General features: G+C 38.8%; 2 protein-coding genes and 2 long non-coding RNA genes across 6 annotated transcripts; 3 read left to right on the top strand and 1 right to left on the bottom strand.

The window, feature by feature from the left end:
- Positions 1-3,578: 3,578 nt before the first annotated feature.
- On the top strand, positions 3,579-7,762 carry LOC148846772 (pollen receptor-like kinase 3). 3 transcript variants are annotated; one of them, XR_016100423.1, is made up of 4 exons: positions 3,579-5,035; positions 5,301-5,888; positions 7,266-7,427; positions 7,594-7,762. XR_016100423.1 is itself a non-coding variant. In XM_088948643.1 (3 exons), exons 1-3 carry the CDS (start codon positions 3,709-3,711, stop codon positions 7,352-7,354), a joined length of 2,004 nt encoding a protein of 667 aa, XP_088804769.1. In that variant the 5' UTR covers positions 3,579-3,708; the 3' UTR covers positions 7,355-7,586. The 3 variants fall into 3 exon arrangements, 2 of the variants coding, with proteins under 2 accessions (XP_088804769.1, XP_088804770.1); XM_088948643.1 differs by lacking the exon at positions 7,594-7,762 and having other exon boundaries at positions 7,266-7,586; XM_088948644.1 differs by lacking the exon at positions 7,594-7,762 and having other exon boundaries at positions 7,252-7,586.
- Positions 7,763-10,131: 2,369 nt separating this feature from the next.
- LOC148846771 (uncharacterized) lies at positions 10,132-12,234 on the top strand. The gene is made up of 3 exons (XR_016100421.1): positions 10,132-11,437; positions 11,577-11,751; positions 11,859-12,234. It is a non-coding gene; the product is annotated as an uncharacterized LOC148846771 (long non-coding RNA).
- Positions 12,235-14,063: 1,829 nt separating this feature from the next.
- LOC148846770 (uncharacterized) lies at positions 14,064-15,460 on the bottom strand. Its single transcript, XR_016101405.1, has 2 exons — positions 14,600-15,460; positions 14,064-14,506 (listed from the first exon to the last, which is right to left on the bottom strand). It is a non-coding gene; the product is annotated as an uncharacterized LOC148846770 (long non-coding RNA).
- Positions 15,461-15,838: 378 nt separating this feature from the next.
- On the top strand, positions 15,839-19,026 carry LOC148846769 (uncharacterized). The gene is made up of 3 exons (XM_088949423.1): positions 15,839-16,107; positions 17,897-17,958; positions 18,547-19,026. The coding sequence occupies exons 1-3, from the start codon at positions 15,975-15,977 to the stop codon at positions 18,865-18,867; spliced, it is 516 nt and encodes a 171-aa protein (XP_088805549.1). The 5' UTR covers positions 15,839-15,974; the 3' UTR covers positions 18,868-19,026.
- The last annotated feature ends 387 nt before the right edge of the window (positions 19,027-19,413 follow it).

The following is a 19,413-nucleotide window of genomic DNA, read 5'->3' as shown; positions in this document are numbered from 1 at the left end:
GGTAAAAAAACTTGCATTTTTTGTGTTTTTTTTTTCATTTTTCTCTCATATGATCATATCCAAAAACCACCACTTATATCAGCCAATAAGTATTGAGCTGTGGAAACTCCATTAGAGTCGAGAGCTATTGCAGAATTGCATCCCCCTGTTTTCTACTTTTCTTTGATGCTTAAACTAGTATATTATTGTATTCTTTGAAGCTTAAACTTTGTATTTATATCATACCACATGCTTTGTTCAAAAGGTTAAACTAGTATATTACTGTAGAATCGCATCCTCTGTTCACTATAACTTGTGTTTGATGGATGGGTATATATTTTATGTTTCATAATGCATATTATTTATTAGTATCTAATGTATTTCTAATTTCTTATGCCACTACATCTTACTTTTTCATTTGTGATAATAACTTGTATGAGACAAATTCAAAAGTTTGACCTAATTGAAGATGATGATCATATTGATATTTTGGTAGATTGGGTGATACATGAGGACAAGAATCCTCCATTACTTGACAATGCTGAAAATGATAATATGTTTTGTGGTGATGGTACAACAAATCTAATATTGGAATTTCAAGCAAACAAAAGATTTATGGATGAAAGTAACTTGGTTAATATCATCTCATATTCTTGGTTTTATATTCTAGCCTTGAGTCTTGAACCTTATGACTAATGTGTATAGAATTCTAAATTTATCTATTTATTTATTTTTAGATGACTATAATTTTTTCAATGAGAGTTGGGGAAAAATTCAGGACATGGCCATCTAGATGCAGATGAAGATGAAACACACCCTAAAGAGGGAGTCATAAAAGGCATTTTGACCCACTGATGCAACTCACCGTGAGCCATTACTTTATGGAAAATTGTTGGCGTAAGGTGAGTCTCTTTGAATACCATTTTGTCTTATTTTCATATTCTGTATTTATGAATCTCATGCATAGAACATAAAAATAAAAGCTTTGAGTGAAAGTAAAGCTTTTAGCAAAAAGAATAAGAGGGTAGATTCATGAGGATGCTATTTTAATTTTAGGTCATCAAATGAAGGTATACAATACTTCATTTGAAATAATCCAACTTTTGAAAGGAATGGAATATCATTTTGTTTCACTCCATTGAAATGATATGATTAGTGGGTTAAATTCAAAGTATGAAACTAATATGATTAGTGGGATACGTGATACTTCATACACTTGGAATTATGAAACATATCTGTATTTTTTTCTTTTCTTTTTTGCAATTTTTGTGGGATACATTTTATAGGTTTACTTTTGCATAAGATTAAGGCATGAATCATGAAATTCATCATATAACCTTAGAAGGTTAAAACCTCAAAATAATACTTCATACACTGGAAACATATCTGCAATTTTTTATTTTGCAAATTTATGTGTTTTTTCTATATTTTTTTGGATTTTTTATTTTATTAATTTTATATTTAGACATTTTTAGCTTTTCATATGATGCCCTTTTTCTTATATTTTCTGAATTTTATTTAACTTTTATGGTATTTATTATTATATATAAATATTTTTTGTTTTTTAATTTATTTATGATGTCATGAGTCAAATCATTTGACCTGGATGGTTGAACCACCAAACCAAAAATGGTGCCTAGAACAGTTCCATTTCTGAGTTGGTTTCTAAAACCTTGCGATTAAAACCTAAACTGATAATGTAATTAATAATATATAAAAGTCTCAGTTCATTTTGTTATATTTTATGTCTAAATGTTAAATTTTATAGTGTATATAAGATACTTTTAGAGTTAAAACTTAAAAGAACTTGGTTTATCAACATATAAAGTTATTATTTTTTATTAAGATTATATTATTAAAAATGAAGTTCCATGTTATCATATTAAAGATATAAATTATAATTAGATCAGGCCCGATTGTCTCGATTCATAATTGATTCCGTTCATATTTTGAGTCTTGTGTTCTCATTATAATTGGGTCAGTACTGGTTCCATCGTTGTCTAGGACCCAATCCGACCGATTGGCAGCTTAAGTAAAGGTGCAATTTGGATATCCGACTTGAGAAATTTACAAAACATCAAGCCTGAGCCCATTCAAGTTATAACATATCCCTAACTCGAGCCCGCCCATGTTGCAACCCAATTTTACTAGATTTTCTTTCTTTGTACCTCTACCTAAATGTTATTGAAGCGTTTGAATATTTGTAGTGTAATATTTGAAAATAGAATGTTTTAATCAATGTTTTAAAAATTGTCTCAAAGGCCGAACTGTTTGTGCCTTCGGGTTGTTGTCACTGGTTCAATCGGCTGGGTTGAATGGTTCAGATCATGCCATATCAGCACATATATGTGTGTGTATGTATGTATGTATATACATGTATATATATGTATGTATAAATATATATTTTAACAATAAATAATGTATAAATATGTTTTAGATATATTATATGTATTATTTTATATTTAATTTAATTTTTAATTATTTATTTATAAAAATATTAAAAATTGCAATTTGAAGCTAAAAAATGGTTTTTTTTTTTGTGAAAATAGTAGGGAAAAGTGCCTAGGGCACTTTGGGATGCATAGATCTCGAAAAATTATCCAAAATAAAAAAAAAAAAATCAACCCAATCAAACATTGGAATGTAAAGTTATGACCCCTAAATATTTTGCATGCATTGAATGTACAACTCAACTTAATCATTGGGTCGAATGGATCAAAGGTCAAACTGGCTAAATCAAATAATTCTTGACCAAATCAACAATTTTTGATCATTTGACAGGTGTTGACTGAACCGTACCCAAAATCCTGACCAGATAACAATCGAACGGTTTCACCGGCCGAATCAAAGGTGGATTGAAAACATTGGTTTTAACATATAAGTTTGATAAATCTAGCAAAATTAGCCAGTGATCACTTAAAGAAGAGGTAGGCAAACAAAGTAGCCCATGTGCGCCGATCAGCGAATAAAATAGCCCATGAGATCACTTATCAGAAAAGGATTCATATGATTGGCTCAATTTAATACTTCGGAAATCATGGATAGAGATATAAAAAAGAATGAGTAATTAAAGAAAGACATTGGAACGGTAGAGTACAATGTACAAGCTCCTGCGGTGGGCGGTCCATTCCAACTTCCAACAACAAGCGAAAATAAAGAGAGACGTTTGAGAAAAAAAAATGTAAGCTAGGTTTTTACTTTTTAGTAAAAATATAGGCACATCTACGATAAGAACAAATGTGTAGTGTGCTGGAATTTTCATAAATAAAAGTATAAAACACATGAGCCTCAAGAAAATGTTAAGTTATTAATGGTGATTGGTGATGATGAGCCCTGCCCCAGGGCCTAATCCTAATGATTGAGTAATGAGGTTGATGAGGGCTGAAGGTTATTGATCAGATTTGAGGGTGGGTAGGTGGGCGGGGCCACAGCCACAGCCACCACACCAAAATTCTACCAACGTTAATCAACCGTTATTTTAGTACTTGTTCGCTGACTTGGTCAGAGGCAGGTCCTCCTCATTTCTCTCTTGCCTCAAACCCCGTCCTATTCTTAGTTTGTCTTCTACTGGCCACCTCCTTCATCACAGCCCTTCCAAAAACCACACCACGACGGGAATGGAACAAGATAAAGAAAACCAAATACCCACCGGGAAAGAATTTCTGATCTGCATCCCTTGGAACAGCGGCCCGTTCCTTCCCGGGGAGGACGCAAATTTCCGGCCAAGCAATGGCCGCTGTTCGCTTTCTTTGTCAGTCTCTTTTTCTTTTCTTTTCCTTATCTCGTCTAGCATTAGGATCATCGTCGGATGTGGAGGCGCTCCTCAAACTCAAAAAATCGTTCGTCAATACTAAGGCACTCGATTCATGGACCACTGATTCATTTCCTTGCACTGGGAATACCCCGTGGGCTGGTGTAGTTTGCTTTAATGGCTTCGTCACTGGCCTCCGGCTAGCCTCTATGGGTCTCTCAGGAAATATTGATACAGAAGCCTTGAATGAAATCCCTGGCCTACGTACTCTTAATTTTAAGAGCAACGCTTTCACGGGCCCGATTCCCGCTTTCAATCGCCTCATTGCTTTGAAGGTCATTTACTTATCTGGGAATCGGTTTTCGGGGGGAATACCCTCCGATTACTTCTTGAATATGGATTCCTTAAAGAAGCTCTGGCTATCTGGAAATGAATTTACAGGGCAAATTCCAGAGTCATTGGCTAAGCTGTCTCATCTCATTGAACTGCATCTCGAGGACAATCATTTCTCAGGGCATATTCCAGATATCGGACAACCATCATTGGTATCCCTTAACATGTCGAACAACAAACTGGAAGGAGAGATTCCAGCAAGCCTATCAAAATTCGGCAGCAGTTGCTTTGCGGGCAATGGCGGGCTTTGCGGGTCACAAGTGGGCAAGAAATGTGGTGTGGATGCAATGGCGGAGGATTCAATCGGAGCAATATCGAACAGATCAAACCCAAATAATGCACCAAAACACAACAATGTGGCAGCTGCGGCGCTGACGTTGGTTATGGTGGTTCTTTTGCTTGGGGTGGGTGCAATTTTCATCCTGAGAAAAAGGGAGGATAAATTCAACGTTCTGGGGAGGGAGAACCTAGATCACGCAGTAGAAGTGCATGTCCCGTCATCGGTCCATAGCAAAAAGGGCGATTCTGTTCGGAGAGGGGCAGACTCATCAAGCAAAAGAGGGTCACAGAATGGTAAAAGTGCAGCATCAATGGGCGAACTGGTAATAGTGAATGATGAGAAGGGTGTGTTCGGGCTACCGGATTTAATGAAGGCGGCGGCGGAGGTGTTGGGGACGGGCGGATTGGGGTCGGCATACAAGGCAGTAATGAGTAATGGGGTGACGGTGGTGGTGAAGAGGATGAAAGATATGAATAGAGTAGGAAAGGACGGGTTTGACATGGAGATGAGGCGAATTGGGGGACTACGCCACCCCAACGTCTTGACTCCCTTGGCTTACTATTATAGAAAGGAGGAGAAGCTGCTGGTCTACGAATACATCAACAAAGGAAGCTTGTTATATTTATTACATGGTATGGTATATAATATTAATATATGCCTCTTGATCTTCTTTTGCCATCATCATCAAATTAATTAATATTCATTAGTTATTCTTCTTAATTCTCTTTTAATTTAGATTATCTTATTCCAATTCATGTTTGTTGTTTGGTTGGAAATTGATCAGTATCAATAGAGAAAGAGAGAGAGAGTGAAATTAATCTGCAATCTCCATACATAAATACTTTGTTAACCAAATGCACATATGCATTTTTTGTTTTTCGTATGTATATATATCAGGCGACCGTGGACCTTCCCATGCAGAGTTCAACTGGCCTGCCCGTCTAAAGATTGTTCAAGGAATTGCTCGAGGAATGGGTTATCTCCACACAGAACTTGCTTCGCTTGACTTGCCACATGGCAACCTCAAGTCTAGTAATATTCTTCTCAGCCCTAATGACGGCGAGCCACTACTGTCCGACTATGGGTTTTGCGCCGTGGTGAGTCCCACTCAAGGCGCGCAAGCCATGTTCGCCTACAAAGCCCCTGAGTCCTTACAATATCGCCACGTCTCTCCAAAATGTGACGTATACTGCCTTGGCATCGTCATTCTTGAGATACTAACAGGAAAATTCCCTTGTCAATATCTAAACAATGGAAAGGGTGGGACAGATGTGGTGGAATGGGTGCTATCTGCAATGTCTGAGAAGAGGGAACGTGAGTTGTTCGATCCAGAAATTGCGAGCGCTACAAATTCGCTTGGTGAGATGGAACGGCTCCTGCACATCGGTGCAGCTTGCACGGAGAGCGTTCCTGAACAACGGCCTGATATGAAAGAAGCCATCAGGAGAATAGAGGAGGTGCAGGTTGAGGGATCCAACAATGAAGGTAGATCACTGCAATTAGCTACTACTCCATCATCATTATCAATGAGGAGAGATGGGTATGCCCAGTTGCCATTGTTGTCTCCTTCCGGTGCACCAAACCTCCTGCACCCTGCTGGTGCTGGTGCTGGGCATCAAAATCATACCTTTGCCTTCACCATTTCATAGTACCACTCATTGCTGGAACAATGGCATTTGGCATGCACTATAATTAAGGAATTTCTTTCGTCCTCCACGGAAAACCAGGAAAATAAAAATAATTAGAAATGAAAGTAAAAACAAAACAAAAATTCCTTCAAATCTTTGCCTGATATCAAGTCAAATGAAATGTAAACATGAGGAGGACATGGATTCAAAACCTGCACAGATGATAAACTAGCTAGTAACTGCATGTGAATTGCAAAATAGATAGGGATAAGGCGACGTATATATTTGGGAAAACCAAACAATAGGAAGGATGTCCATCCAACCAAAACTGGTTTTATTTGGGCATTTTCTTTTCTTCTTATTTGCATTAATCGTATCAGTGGATTAATGGAGAAAACCGGTTCTGAATAAAGGCTATGTTTGTCAAATGTTGAAAGTGGAATTAGATTTATGCCGTTTATTGGTTTAGGCAATGCTTTATTTTATTGGCTTTCCTATAATTTTGCAAGTTTAGATTTTTCTTGTATTTATTTTTGCAATGAAATTTCTTTGTAACTTACATTTATCTACTTCTTTCAAAGGTATAGAATTCAAATTATTATTTCCTTTTGCTCGTATAGTTTTAATAGCAAAATTTTTCCTTCTCGAATGCTTTTTCTCTCTATTTATTTTCTTAATTAATTTCATTCTTGCTTTAATTAGTTTTTATTAGCTAGCTATATGTGCCTTAAAGTACTGATGGATCTGTATCTCAGATGAACCACCAGTGTTATTTCCCTTTGCTTAATTTTATTTTTTTAACTAGTAGAGAATAATGAATCCTATAGGTCAGGAGTGCTTCCCTTAATTCATGTGTTATATCAAACACATGAATTATATCACTATAGGGCTTCAGTTCACAACTTCTACTGTATTTTCTTATTTTTTGTGAAGCCAAACACTGCCTTATATCCCATTTGGTGGAACCGAGTTGCAATTAATAGCACATGTCAAATAGGCCAAAGCCCATACTTTCACACAACCCTACCTATGAAGATTATTACTCTAACTTTTATTTGAGAAAGGCAAATTAAAAACTAAGCATAGCATAGTTATGAGTTGTTCTTGGTCTAGAGGATTAAATTAATTGAATCAATTCTTACATATATATATATATATATATATATATATATATATATATATTTTTTTTTTTTTTTTTTTTCTTTTCTTCTGACATACAGGAGGCGGTCTGCAGTCTCAGTGGATGGTCTAGGCGGTGTACATATGCTTGATGCTTCCACCAACTGGGCATATCTAAGCATACAGAAGGCGAAGCTATACTAACAATCATTTTTGAGCTGGTGCTTCCATAGATGCGACCAAGTAATTAGTTAATTAGATACACGTCAATATAAAGGTAGGAAAAACGAATGCACACAATTTCTGATGGGTTTCTTACATTACATGACTGTATAGAAAATTCAAAGCTCGCTAGCCACCTCTATCTCAAACAACTCAAATTCTGATGCTTCCTTTGTTTTCTTCAAAATAGACATTTTTTTTCTTTTTCTTTTTCTTTTCAGGTAGAAATACTTGATATATCATTTAGTTTCCGCTCCTTTCAATGAGACAATGACATAGACATACAGGATGCTGAGAACCTGCATTTCTATGGGTTCGAATCCGCACCTCCTCAAAGGGAGGAATTAATTAATGCAAACTTACCATCTAGACTACACAGTCATTGGAAATATTTTAATTGTTTTTTATGTAAATGAAAAGCAGAGCAATGAGCAATGGTTGGTCAGGGATGAAAATTTAAAAGTTTTGTGCCCATCTTTATAAAGAAAAGAAATGTAGGCATGCATCATCACTATTGTCTCCAAGAGCAAGAGGGCATCAATCCAACACTTTGCCAACTTCTGTTACCCTGTCTATCCCTGTTCGATACATTGTGAGCATTTTTAAACAGAGTGACAAAATAGAGCACTTGGCATGAACTATATCTATTCTAGGATTTAAATGTTGAAAGAACGCATCGTTTCTTGTTTCCCAAAGGAATCATAACGTACGCATAACAAAATTTAGTTCTATACTCCAGTCTAGACTATCATGGTTTAAAGTTCAAACTTCCTTGGATTTGTGAGATCGGAGCTGATGAATCAATTTTTGGCTAAGTATCTCATCATTTGGTCTGTTTTCAAGTGGCCGATGACTCAGAGGCCGAAGTAGAGAATTTTGCTGGGTGAGGAGGCTAGGTGCCAAGCTGAACAGGCTGAGTTGGGGGCAGGCTAGGTGTCGAGTTGACTGGGCCGAGCTGCAGATTAGGTGCCAAGCTGACCAAAGGGTCGAGCTGCATGTTAGGTGCCGAGCTGACCAGACTGCCGAGCTAGATTGATTGTTGAGCTTCGTAATTCTTTAGAGACCTGCAAGGAATCAATGTCAAAGGACCCGGGGTGGCTAACCCGACGATGTCGCTCCGATGCTTAAGTCAATACTCTCGTAATAGATTGCGAGCTAAAAATCATAAAGTATGATGGGTAGAATATGCTTACTTGCCCCCCCTCCATGCCATTGGGGTTGGTGCCTTTATATAGGCATTGTCTGGCGTGGGCTTCACGCACCGTATCCGAGATTTTTGAGAGGTCGCCTAAGTGGTCCGAGATTCCCGGAGGCAATCGCCATGCACATTGACCACCCTCCGGATCGTTCGGTACGTGGGCCAACTTCCAAGGATCGTGGGAGTGTTGGGATATGCATGCTGAATTTGTCGGCAAGCACGTCTCGTAGGTTGCCAGGTCGGCGCCTGTGCCAGGCTGCCAGGCTGCCAGTTCGGCGCTTGTGCTAGGTCGCCAGGTCGGCGCCTATGCCAGGCTGCCAGTTCGGCGCCTGTGCTAGGTCGCCAGGTTGGCGCTTGTGCTAGGCCGCCAGTTCGGCGCCTGTGCCAGGCTGCTAGTTCGGTGCCTGTGCCAAGTCGCCAGTTCGGCGCCTGTGCCAAATCACCAATTCGGCGCCTGTGCCAAGTCGCCAGTTCGGCGCCTGTGCCAGGCCACCAGCTGTGACACCATCCTCTTGGCTAAGGCAAGTTGTTGCCTAAGTGGTTCCGGATGTCACCTAGTTGTTCTGAGATGCCATGTGTCACAATGTCATTGGAGGGCCAAATCCGCCCTCATCATTTGCCCCCCACTCTCAGGATGAAAGTAAATCGGCGAAGGGAGTAGATTACTCCTTTTGTCCTGGAATGACTAATTCGATGAGCTCGTAAGCGTCAATCCAATTTGCTTCTCAGGTCGGAAGAGCCCAAGTGTTTGCAGCCTTGGAATCTGGGAGCGGCTCGTAGTCCACTCTCCTTACCCTTGATTTTGCCCATGCTGAAGAGGTGACTGGGTCTTATGTGGTGACGAGATCTTTTATCAGCTCGGTACTTTAGCCCTTGGGCTATGGGAGCGACTCACAGTCCACTCTCCTTACCCTTGATTTTGCCCATGCCAAAGAGGCAACTGGGTCTTATGTGGTGCCGAGGTCTTTTATCATCTTGGCACTTTAGAGTTATGGTTGCGCTACATCAGCCTCGTTAGTGACGTCGGTCACCCACTCCTACAAAAAGCTACTGGGAGCTCGACCTACGGGGGCAACACTACTGACGTTAGGTCACCATCTCGCGTGGGAGCCCTCGAATGATCGACCAGCAAGGGCGTCCGTGCTGTCCGTTGGCTGCCAACTCCCGTGGGAGTCACGAAGAGCTCATCTTGTAGAGGGCACCTTGCAAAGATGACTGATGAGGCTTTATCCGAGTTGAAATAAAGTCGGCAGAGCTATTGGCCATCAGTTTCCTACTTAGTCTTTGAGTTCATAAAAAATGGAAATTAGAAAGTAAGAGCTTTAGTTTCTAAAAGGTGAGAATTTAGCTTTTTGGAAGAAGAGGACTTAGCCTTTAAAAAGATGAGAACTTAGCTTTTTGTAGCATTTCCCACAGATGGCACCAATTGATAAATCAAATTTTGGCTAAGTACCTCGTCATTTGGTCTGCTTCCAAGTGGCCGATGACTTAGAGGCCGAAGTGGAGAATTTTGCTGGGTGAGGACCTGGATGCCGAGCTAGGAGTAGACTAGGTGTCGAGCTGACCAGGCCGAGTTGGGGGCAGGCTAGGTGCTGAGCTGACTGGGCCGAGCTGTAGATTAGGTGTCAAGCTGCATTTTAGGTGTCGAGCTGACCAGAGCGAGCTGGGAGTGAACTAAGTGTCGAGCTAACCAGGCTGAGCTGGGGGTAGGCTAGGTGCCGAGCTGGATTGATTGTTGAGCTTCGTAATTCTTTAGATACCTGCAATGAATCAATGTCAGAGGACCCGGGGTGGCTAACCCGGTGAGGTCGCTCCGATGCTTAAGTCAGTACTCTCATAGTAGAATGCGAGCTAAAAATCATAAAGTATGAGAGGTAGAATATGCTTATTTGCCCCCCTTCTCCATGCCATTGGAGTTGGTGCCTTTATATAGGCATTGTCTGGTGTGGGATTCACGCATCGTATCCAAGATTTTCGAGAGGTCGCCTAAGTGGTCCAAGATTCCCGGAGGCAACCACCATGCACATTGACCACCCTCCGAATCGTTTGGTACGTGGGCCAACTTCCAAGGATCATGGGATTGTTGAGATATGCATGTCGAATTTGTCGATGAGCACGTCTCGCAGGTCGCCAGGTCGGCGCCTGTGCCAGGTTTCCAGTTTGGCGCCTATGCAGGTTGCCAGGCCGCCAACTGGGACACCATCCTCTTCGCTAAGGCAAGTTGTTGCCTAAATGGTTCTAGATGTCACCTAATTGTTTTAAAATGCCATGTGTCACAATGTTATTGGAGGGCCAAATCCACCCTCATCAAGAGCATTTTTGAAAAGTCTAACGCCATTAGCTCTTAATGGTTGTTAATTTTAAGGACTTAGATCAAAGTGTGATGTTTTCATTCAACCCAGCCCAGCAACCAAGTGTAAAATTTTTGCAAGGCCTAGCTTATTAATCCTTTCCTCCCACATGTATGCGGCATCTAGCACTAGCTCTAGCAGAACTGTCACATTAAACAGCTTTCATCAAAATTTCCATCCACTTGCGGTTGGGCTTTTTTGAGAAATTTTATACTTTGATCGTCAGCCCATAGGAGATCGAGGCAAGAGGAGGCCCAATGGCCCATGCAGCGTTTGTGAATAAGGAGGAGGAACAAGGGAAAAAAAAGGGTCCTTTTTTTTGGCATTCACTTGTTTATATTAAAATAAACGTGAGCATTCTAGTCCCTTCAACCTCACCTCCCGCGCCTTAATTAATTACTTGTCCGTCGAGTTACAACTTACAATAAAGCATGATGAATTTCGATCTACAACGAAGCTCGAGCAGTGCAATATAAATATATAATTGCCTGTGACAATGGATCTGGCTCTATAAAGGTGAGCGAGCGATGATCATCATCTCATTTTAATTTGCAATCTCTTTTTTATTCTAAATTAAGTCGTCAACAATCCAAAATTAATAGCTAGTAGCTAATGAAGGAATATAATTAATTTTAATTCCGGTGTGTATACGTAGGCTGGTTTTACCGGAGGTGACGGGATCTGTTCCTGACAAATGGGCGCCTCACAGGCACCTCCTTCAATCAGGGTGAGACTGGTGGCTAGCTCCTCCTGATCGAGCTGGAAGTAGAAGTACAGTGCGTGTGTGGATCGGTGCCTCCATTTTGGCTTCACTCAGCACTTTTGAGCAGGTAATTTAATTTCTCAGTTTCAGGCTGTTTTAGTATTATTAATTTCTTGTTTTAAACTATTAACCGATCCATCATCAACTGTTTTTTGGTGGTGGGGGTTGTTGCAGATGTGGATTGTCAAAGATGAGTACATAGAGTCTGGTCCTTCTATTGTGCATATGAAATGCTTCTAGTATAATTGGCAAAATTATTCCTCCTTGTAATTCCACCATTTACTGCCTGCGCCCTTCGCAAATCACTGAATTTTGAATATTACTGATCAAGTGGGATGAATTACAACCCTTGGATCAGAAACCTCTGGTTGATGTGGGCAAGTGCCAATATGCCATCTGGGTTCAGAGTAGTCAAACGTGAGGGTGGATGGTTATGACTTGACCAAACAGACCCCCTTCAATATTGATGAATGATTTACATTGCTTATTGTATTGCATTAGCGCAAGTGTAGGGGATCTGGACTGAACATAAATACCCCTAATTGCTAACCATCTCTCTCTCTTCCCTAACCTCAAAATACTTGTACAATCAATACATTTTCATCTATTTTAATTTTAGGGTAAATTGCAGATTAGCACTCTATAATTTAGGATAAATTGCATATTAGTACTCTATAATTTAGGGCTAGTCTCAATTTAGTATCAGAATTTCAAAAAAGGTGCCACTGTACGTAGTATTTCAACTCCTGAAAACGGTTAGTTTAGTCCAAAATCGCTAATTAACGTTATGTTATATATAAAAAGACAAAAATGTCCTTTGAGTGTCATCTAATTTTTATTATCAACCAATTAATCATATTGAATTCATTTTATCCTAATTCTTTTATTTCTCTCTAGTATCTTGCTGTTGCTTCTGCTCATTTCTTTACAATCTCATATCCAGAGAAGAAGAGAAGACCATTACCAGAGGTAGTAACCAGAGAATTTTTCCTTTCTCATTTTCTTGTTTCTTCTATTGTTAATGGTCCTTGTGATTAATGAATAAATTCTTTTTTTTTTTAATAAGTTTATTTATTTGAGAATGACACGAGCTAAAAAAAAACATATTAAAATCCATAGGGGAAACATTTTTTAGGTAATGGCTATAAACAATGATGGTTTGGGACTTTTAGGTAATAAGTTTAGTCTCAAAGAAGAAGATAATGAATAAAGTAAGTTTAAATTTTCGAAATGTTATAAATCACATGTGACATCACGTGCATCAAATAACTAACGAACTACTAACACTGGACACTAAATTGATAGTTTTCAGGAATTCACGTATTATAGTGGCACATTTTGAAATTTGGTTTGAAATTTGGATATTAAAATGAGACTATCCCCAAAGTAGAGGGTATTAATCTACAATTTACCTATATTTTTATTTATCAATTATTCAAAACACACTCATATATCATAAGAACAATAAGCAGTGAAAACATTGAATTGGTTGTCCAATGGTATATTCAAATAATTAACTGCCCATTAAAATTTAATGCACTGATGGAATCTGTTCCTCACATACAGCACCTCACAACAACCTCAGACACATCTCACCGTGCATTGGAAACATCTTCCGTAAATAATAATACATAAGTACGAAAGATGTTCTCAATGCACGTTGGGATGTGCTTGTAAGGTCATTGTGAGGCGCCCTATGTGAGGAGCAGATCCGGTCTCCTAACATTGATATTTATATATATGTCGTCGTGCTCTACGATTTGTGACTTTCAAGTTTCAACAATTCACTTGTCTTGTATGTTAGTAGCACTATACGTAGAACTGTTATTTTGGGGTTCCTTCACCCCGCATATAGGTAAAATAGAGTAGTATAAGGATACCTTTTGGTCCACTTTCTCCTTTTTTTTTTTCATGGAAAAGTACAGACAGGCCTATTGTAGATTTCTGATTTCCACTATAGATCTATAAATATTCAAAATGTCCATTACTCCCACTCTACACACCATTGCCCGCCCATGAATTGGCATCAATTCCGAGCTGACACCTACCCAAATGTATTTTGGGCCTAAAAACTCTGACCCTGGACTAAACCGTTATTCTCCCATTTTTTTCATGCTTGTACGACGACCACCCTATACTATGGGGTCTATGACAAAGACCCCATTGTACTATGACCGTGAGACAAAGACCCCCTTCTGTTAGCTTTTCGTTGAAATACGCCGTTGTAATATTTTTTAATCCCCAAACTACCCTTGTAATAACTATTCAGACAATTGGGAGAAAAACATTGTTCATCTTCCCAGACATCACTACTTCTCTCCCTCTCTCTCTCTCCCTCGATCTCTCTTCCCCAATAGGAACAACGTTAACACCACCATCAAAGCCTGAACTTGTAAAGAGATGAATTAAGGAAGAGAAAAGAAACCTAGAAAACAAAGTTTCGCAACCACATTTGTATTCTCTGGTTCCGCGTGTCTTCGAATGCGCCTTCCAATCGGACCGGATGGCGTATTTCTTCGAACACTTGTTGCATTTCCATTTTTTCTCTCCATGCTTCCTATAGAAATGTTTCTTTATTCCTGTAAGATCGCCCAAGGTTCTTGACGGATTGTGATGAACACATGAAAGCTCGGGGCAAACATACACTCGCTTACAAACTTCCTTGCTCGATCGCTGCCTAAGCTTCCAGGGAAGATTGTGTCCTTGGTGGTGAAGTTGCAAGTTTTGATCTCGCTGGAACCCCTTATTGCAGATCTCGAACACGAATCTATTTGTTGCCATTAGGGTTTTTGGTGACAGAGTGATCACCTATGCTTCTGGATCTGCAACCCAAATAAAAAATAGAATGAAGGAAAGAAACATGGCAAAGGGATGCAATTTTTTTATATTAATTAGATGTTTATCTTTAATCTTACTCGGGGTTACAGGAAGATTGCACTTTTTCTTTGTTGTCGTTGACGGCAGGGCTACTTGGTTGCCGGACAAAGACACACAAGCTTCTATTGAAGCTGTAGAAACAATAATGGTAGACGAATTCTCCAACTCGACAGGCATGTTTCTCAAAATTCTAGGATTCTTAGGAAAACAGAATACGACAGAATCTGGAGTTCTATGTTTTTTTTGTTTTTTTCTTCAAGCGGAAGAATAGAAAAGGAACTTCAATAGGTAACCTAGCCTCCTAGGGTTTCTTTTCAGCTCTTAAGTCTTATCTACCTTTTACAAGCTTTGATATCTCCACCTACCAGTTCTGATATGTCTCCGACAAGTAATGTAACATAAACTAGAGCTTCAACGACCATTCAAATCATCGTTAAACTCGAAACGCTTACCAAAGGAATACAAGAAGCAGCAACAATAGAAGCTAATAAGGTTCCACTTAAACCCAAAATAATGGACATCGAAAACTAGCACCACTTGTCTCCGGTCACAACAATCTGATCTAGCTTCCAACCCCAGATATCGAGTCAAATCTGTCGGAATCCTATGCTTACTGTAGAAAAATATATATCCTGAAAACAACCAAATCACCAAACAAGAAGGTAAAATACTTTTGAAACTTTATCAGGTTTCTAACATTTCTCATGCCAAAAATCTAGCCATTTTACCACAGCGTACGAGAAACCGAAACACTTCGACGAATAATCTGATATTTCGAGGAACTAATCTATGTGACGAGATAGAGATAAGCAATGATGTATGCATTGTTCGTGTATCATGAGATTGGGGAAGATGAACAGTGTTTTTCTCCCAATTATCTTAAATTAAAAATATTGCAACGATCAATGCAAAGCTAACGGAAGGGGGTTTTGAGTCTTTGTCACAGACCCCATAGCATGGGGGGGTGTCTTTGTAATTTGCCCTTTAAAAAAACAGCGTGCCGATTGCTTCGTAGGGGAGGATTTAGATAATTTTCCTAAATTTTGTTTACATACATAATCATATATTTAAATTAGGGAAAATCAATTAAATTGGCATTCGACAGGAATGGATCCATATTTCATCCAATTATAAACGGATCGGATATCCATTTAAACCATTTAAATATAATCAATTAAATTGTCCGTTCAGCTCGCTCGGTATAGCATCTGATTGATGGGAATAGGAATTTCCTGTTTCTATGAGAATAGGTGATTAGTCCCGCGAGCGGCAGCTACCTGTGCGGTATGCACAACTGACAACTGAATACATGTATGTATTCATGAGCGGCAGTATTCCCCCGGTACGTTCTTTTCTTCTTCACTAACGACACGAGAGAGAGAGAGAGAGAGAGAGAGAGAGAGAGAGAGACACATGAGTTCGACTAAGAAAGCTTCGGAGATTGCAACAATGTTGACTCTGCAACCTCACCCGGAAGGAGGTTTCTTCTCAGAAACTTTCAGAGATTCTTCGATCATTCTCCCCAAATCTCTACTTCCACCGCAGTGTAAGCACCAAGAAAATCCCACTTTTTTTTTCTTAAACTGATCTGATCTGTAAGATAGCTTCCTTTCGGAACATCCACAAAAAGAAAATAATTTTTTTCCTCTTACTGATGGTGTACATTTCTGGGTCCTTATTAATGGGACACTTGTTTTGTTTCTTGATCTGTGTATATGTAATTTTTCCTTCTACCTTTTGTTTTTCTTTTTGCTGGATTCTGGTATTCAAATTTTAGTGCTGTGAAGTGCATTAGTGCCTGTCTTCTTGTATGTGAACGATTTGATTATTCATTCTTCTGTGTGTTTGGTGCTTAGGTTTGTGATAAATATAGTCTGATTACAGGGAGACCGCTTGAAATAGGGAACTAAGTCGAAGATAATATTGATATGGGTCTTTAAACCATCCAGTGGACATGATGCGTTATCAACCTGTGAAGTGCAAAACGTGATGGTCTTCAATTATATGATCAGTGTTAGAAACATTTAAATAATTTGAACCAAAATCATTTGTTTATAGTACAAGTTAAACTTGTTCATAAAATTGGATATAGATTCTGGTTATATCTTGAAGTTTCTCTTGACCTTATTGGTACTTGTTCATGAACTTAGGTTTGTTCACTGCTAGCTCTTTGAGTATGTTTTCGCTTACATTCTTCTTAATTTGATGTGTTGGATTTTGGTCTTAGTTGTATTGTAGATAAATAGGTATAGGTACTTGTGCTCACATACTAATTTAATTTTTCTGTTATCTGTTTTGATTGGCATTTCTCAAGTTCTCTGATCAGGGCTTACCATCTTACCACACTTTAGTTAACTATCCACAAAATAATTTGGATGTTCATTCTTATGGTTAGCTCATGTAGCTTCTGCAACTCAGCTGTTTTAAACAGATAAAATCTGTTAAAGCTCTTAGGTCTTTAAATGAATAAACCATTGGTTTATTCATAGCATGTTTAAGGAGTTTAAGGTGTTAAAATTTCTTCATTTTTATAGAAATTAGGAGTGATGCTAGATGATATGCCTTTTTCCTATAGCCCTAAGCAGGTGGCAGGGGGTATGCTGGGGCAGCCATGCTTCTCTCCCCTCCCCCCTCCCCCCTCCAATTTTTGAGAACTCCACATGGCTTATGATGTATAAGGTAGGTCCCTCTGAAGTCAAAATTTTCAGTACACTGGCCCCTTGTCTGATTCTGCCTTGAGCTGTTTTGCCATGTTATGCTTGCATTGTACATGGGGCTACACCCTTTCTTATAGTAATGCATTTTTTAGATGAAAAAAAATATATAGATAGCCATTGATTAATGGCTGGTTTCTATAGTTTAAAATTTTGGTAGATTCTGATGTTGAATTACGTACATCCCCCCAGATGAGCTCTGTTTGTATTGCATGAGTTTGTGAGTCTGCCTGTGTATCTAGTGTGCTTATGATATTATTTTATTTTATAGGGAAAATGTGAGATGGCATGATTTATTATTACGGAGATATGTAACATCACATTTGCATCAGATGTGGAAACTTTGGAACTCAGTTTCTATTAGACTAGTTACTATAATTGATCAAATGTGAAGGTTGTAAACCAGCTTGTTTTGGACCTATTATGTTCCCAAGCTTCAACCAATTTAAAGTTTGGACAGTGCTATATTTCCTAGCCTCAAGGTCTTTGCAATAATTTTTCAGGATTGAAGACAAAAAATGTTTCATATTTGGGCCTCCTTTATTATCCTTTACCTTATTTGTGGTTAGAACATTTTGCCATCTGAGTAAAGCTTATGTGCTATGTGCAGATAAAATTGAGCGCATCTCCTTCGCACCCCATGCGCAGAAACCTGGCACTTTTACATGGGAGAGCCTCTCATGGTACGTGGATGGGATTTTGTTTTGCTCAACTGAATTAGGCCATTCCCACCCACAATTCAGATGGGTGAATCATTGATCCATAAATTTTTATATGATGGAGTAGATTGGAGTACTTGTTAATGGGATATGGATCATCCTACCTTATTAAGTTCCTTGGTCCCAATAAGATGACTTGTAGAAAGGTGCCCTACCAATTAGATGGTCTTAGTGAAACTGAACAACCATCCTGGTTCTGAATAGATATGCTTTTTGATAGTTCAGAGAAATCAGTACATGAAATAGCAATTTTGATTTTCTTATAGAACGTTGCATTATATTTTGTTTTTGGTAGTTAATATTGCCTGGAAAAGTAAATAGATTTAGATTATGATATGTGAAATATATTTTCTCTTAGAAACAATATAAATTCTTTTACCATAAAATATCCCTTTCTTCTTCAACTATTCTCTTCAAAAACTTAAATATATTTTAGCATTAGATCAAAACCACAAGTGTTTTTTTTTTTTTATTGGAAGAACCACAAAGGATTCCCTAAATAACAGAAGTTCCCCCTTCCCCCTCCACAATAAAATACAACTTTTCTGTCAGGTATTGGAGCTGAGCGATGATGGGATGATAAAGATGACCAACCTCGGGAATGACCTAGAATCTGGCCAGCGACCACAATACACTGTAGCCCCCAATGTGTGGTTTGGTTCATTCCCAACAATGGACATTATCATTTCTGAAGATGGAAATTCATTTGTGAAGGCTCCAGCCAGGGAGGCTGATAGCCATTACTCTCTTGTTGGGTGCACCTGCGCTCCTGCTTTTCAATTTGAGGACTTTGAGTTAGCAAAACGTTCTGAACTTGTATCGCGCTTTCCTACAAAGGAAAATTGGATCTCTTACCTCACTTTACCTGACTGAAAATTGCACATCTTTAGTACTAATGGGATTTTGTACTTGAGCTGTTCTTTTTCGGGTGATCTTAGTCTGGATGCTATGCACTTGCTACTGTTAAGAATAAGGAATGACAACACGGGAGATGTATCTTTCCTGGGTTTAATTACTATCAGTCTTGGGTCACATGTCAGTCTTGTTTGTTCAAACTCAATCCTTTGATCAGATTTCTGCCTCTATGAATTATGTGATTATGTTAACGTTTCAGTTAGAATCAAAAGAGCGAATTATCAATCCTCGCATTAGGGCATTACTTAGCATTATCTACTAAAATATTATGTGTGTGAGAGAGAGAGAGAGAGTTGTCAGACTGTGATACATGGCTAATTCAACCATTTATCAGATAGAGGATCCCCTTATACCTCTTGTATTTCACTTTGCCGGAGGTTGCATACTCTTAGCATCCATTTGGCATCGTTGCCGTTGCTCTAAAAAATGGTGCCACATCAGCACCACATAAGAAAAAACAGTGCTTCAGGAAACAGTCATCTGTTTGGAACCGTTTTTTCCATA

Source organism: Nelumbo lutea, chromosome 6, assembly GCF_056320005.1.
Source record: "Nelumbo lutea isolate HS-2025 chromosome 6, American lotus-T2T, whole genome shotgun sequence".
Lineage (NCBI taxonomy): Eukaryota > Viridiplantae > Streptophyta > Magnoliopsida > Proteales > Nelumbonaceae > Nelumbo > Nelumbo lutea.
This window is presented reverse-complemented; position numbering and strand designations above follow the sequence as displayed.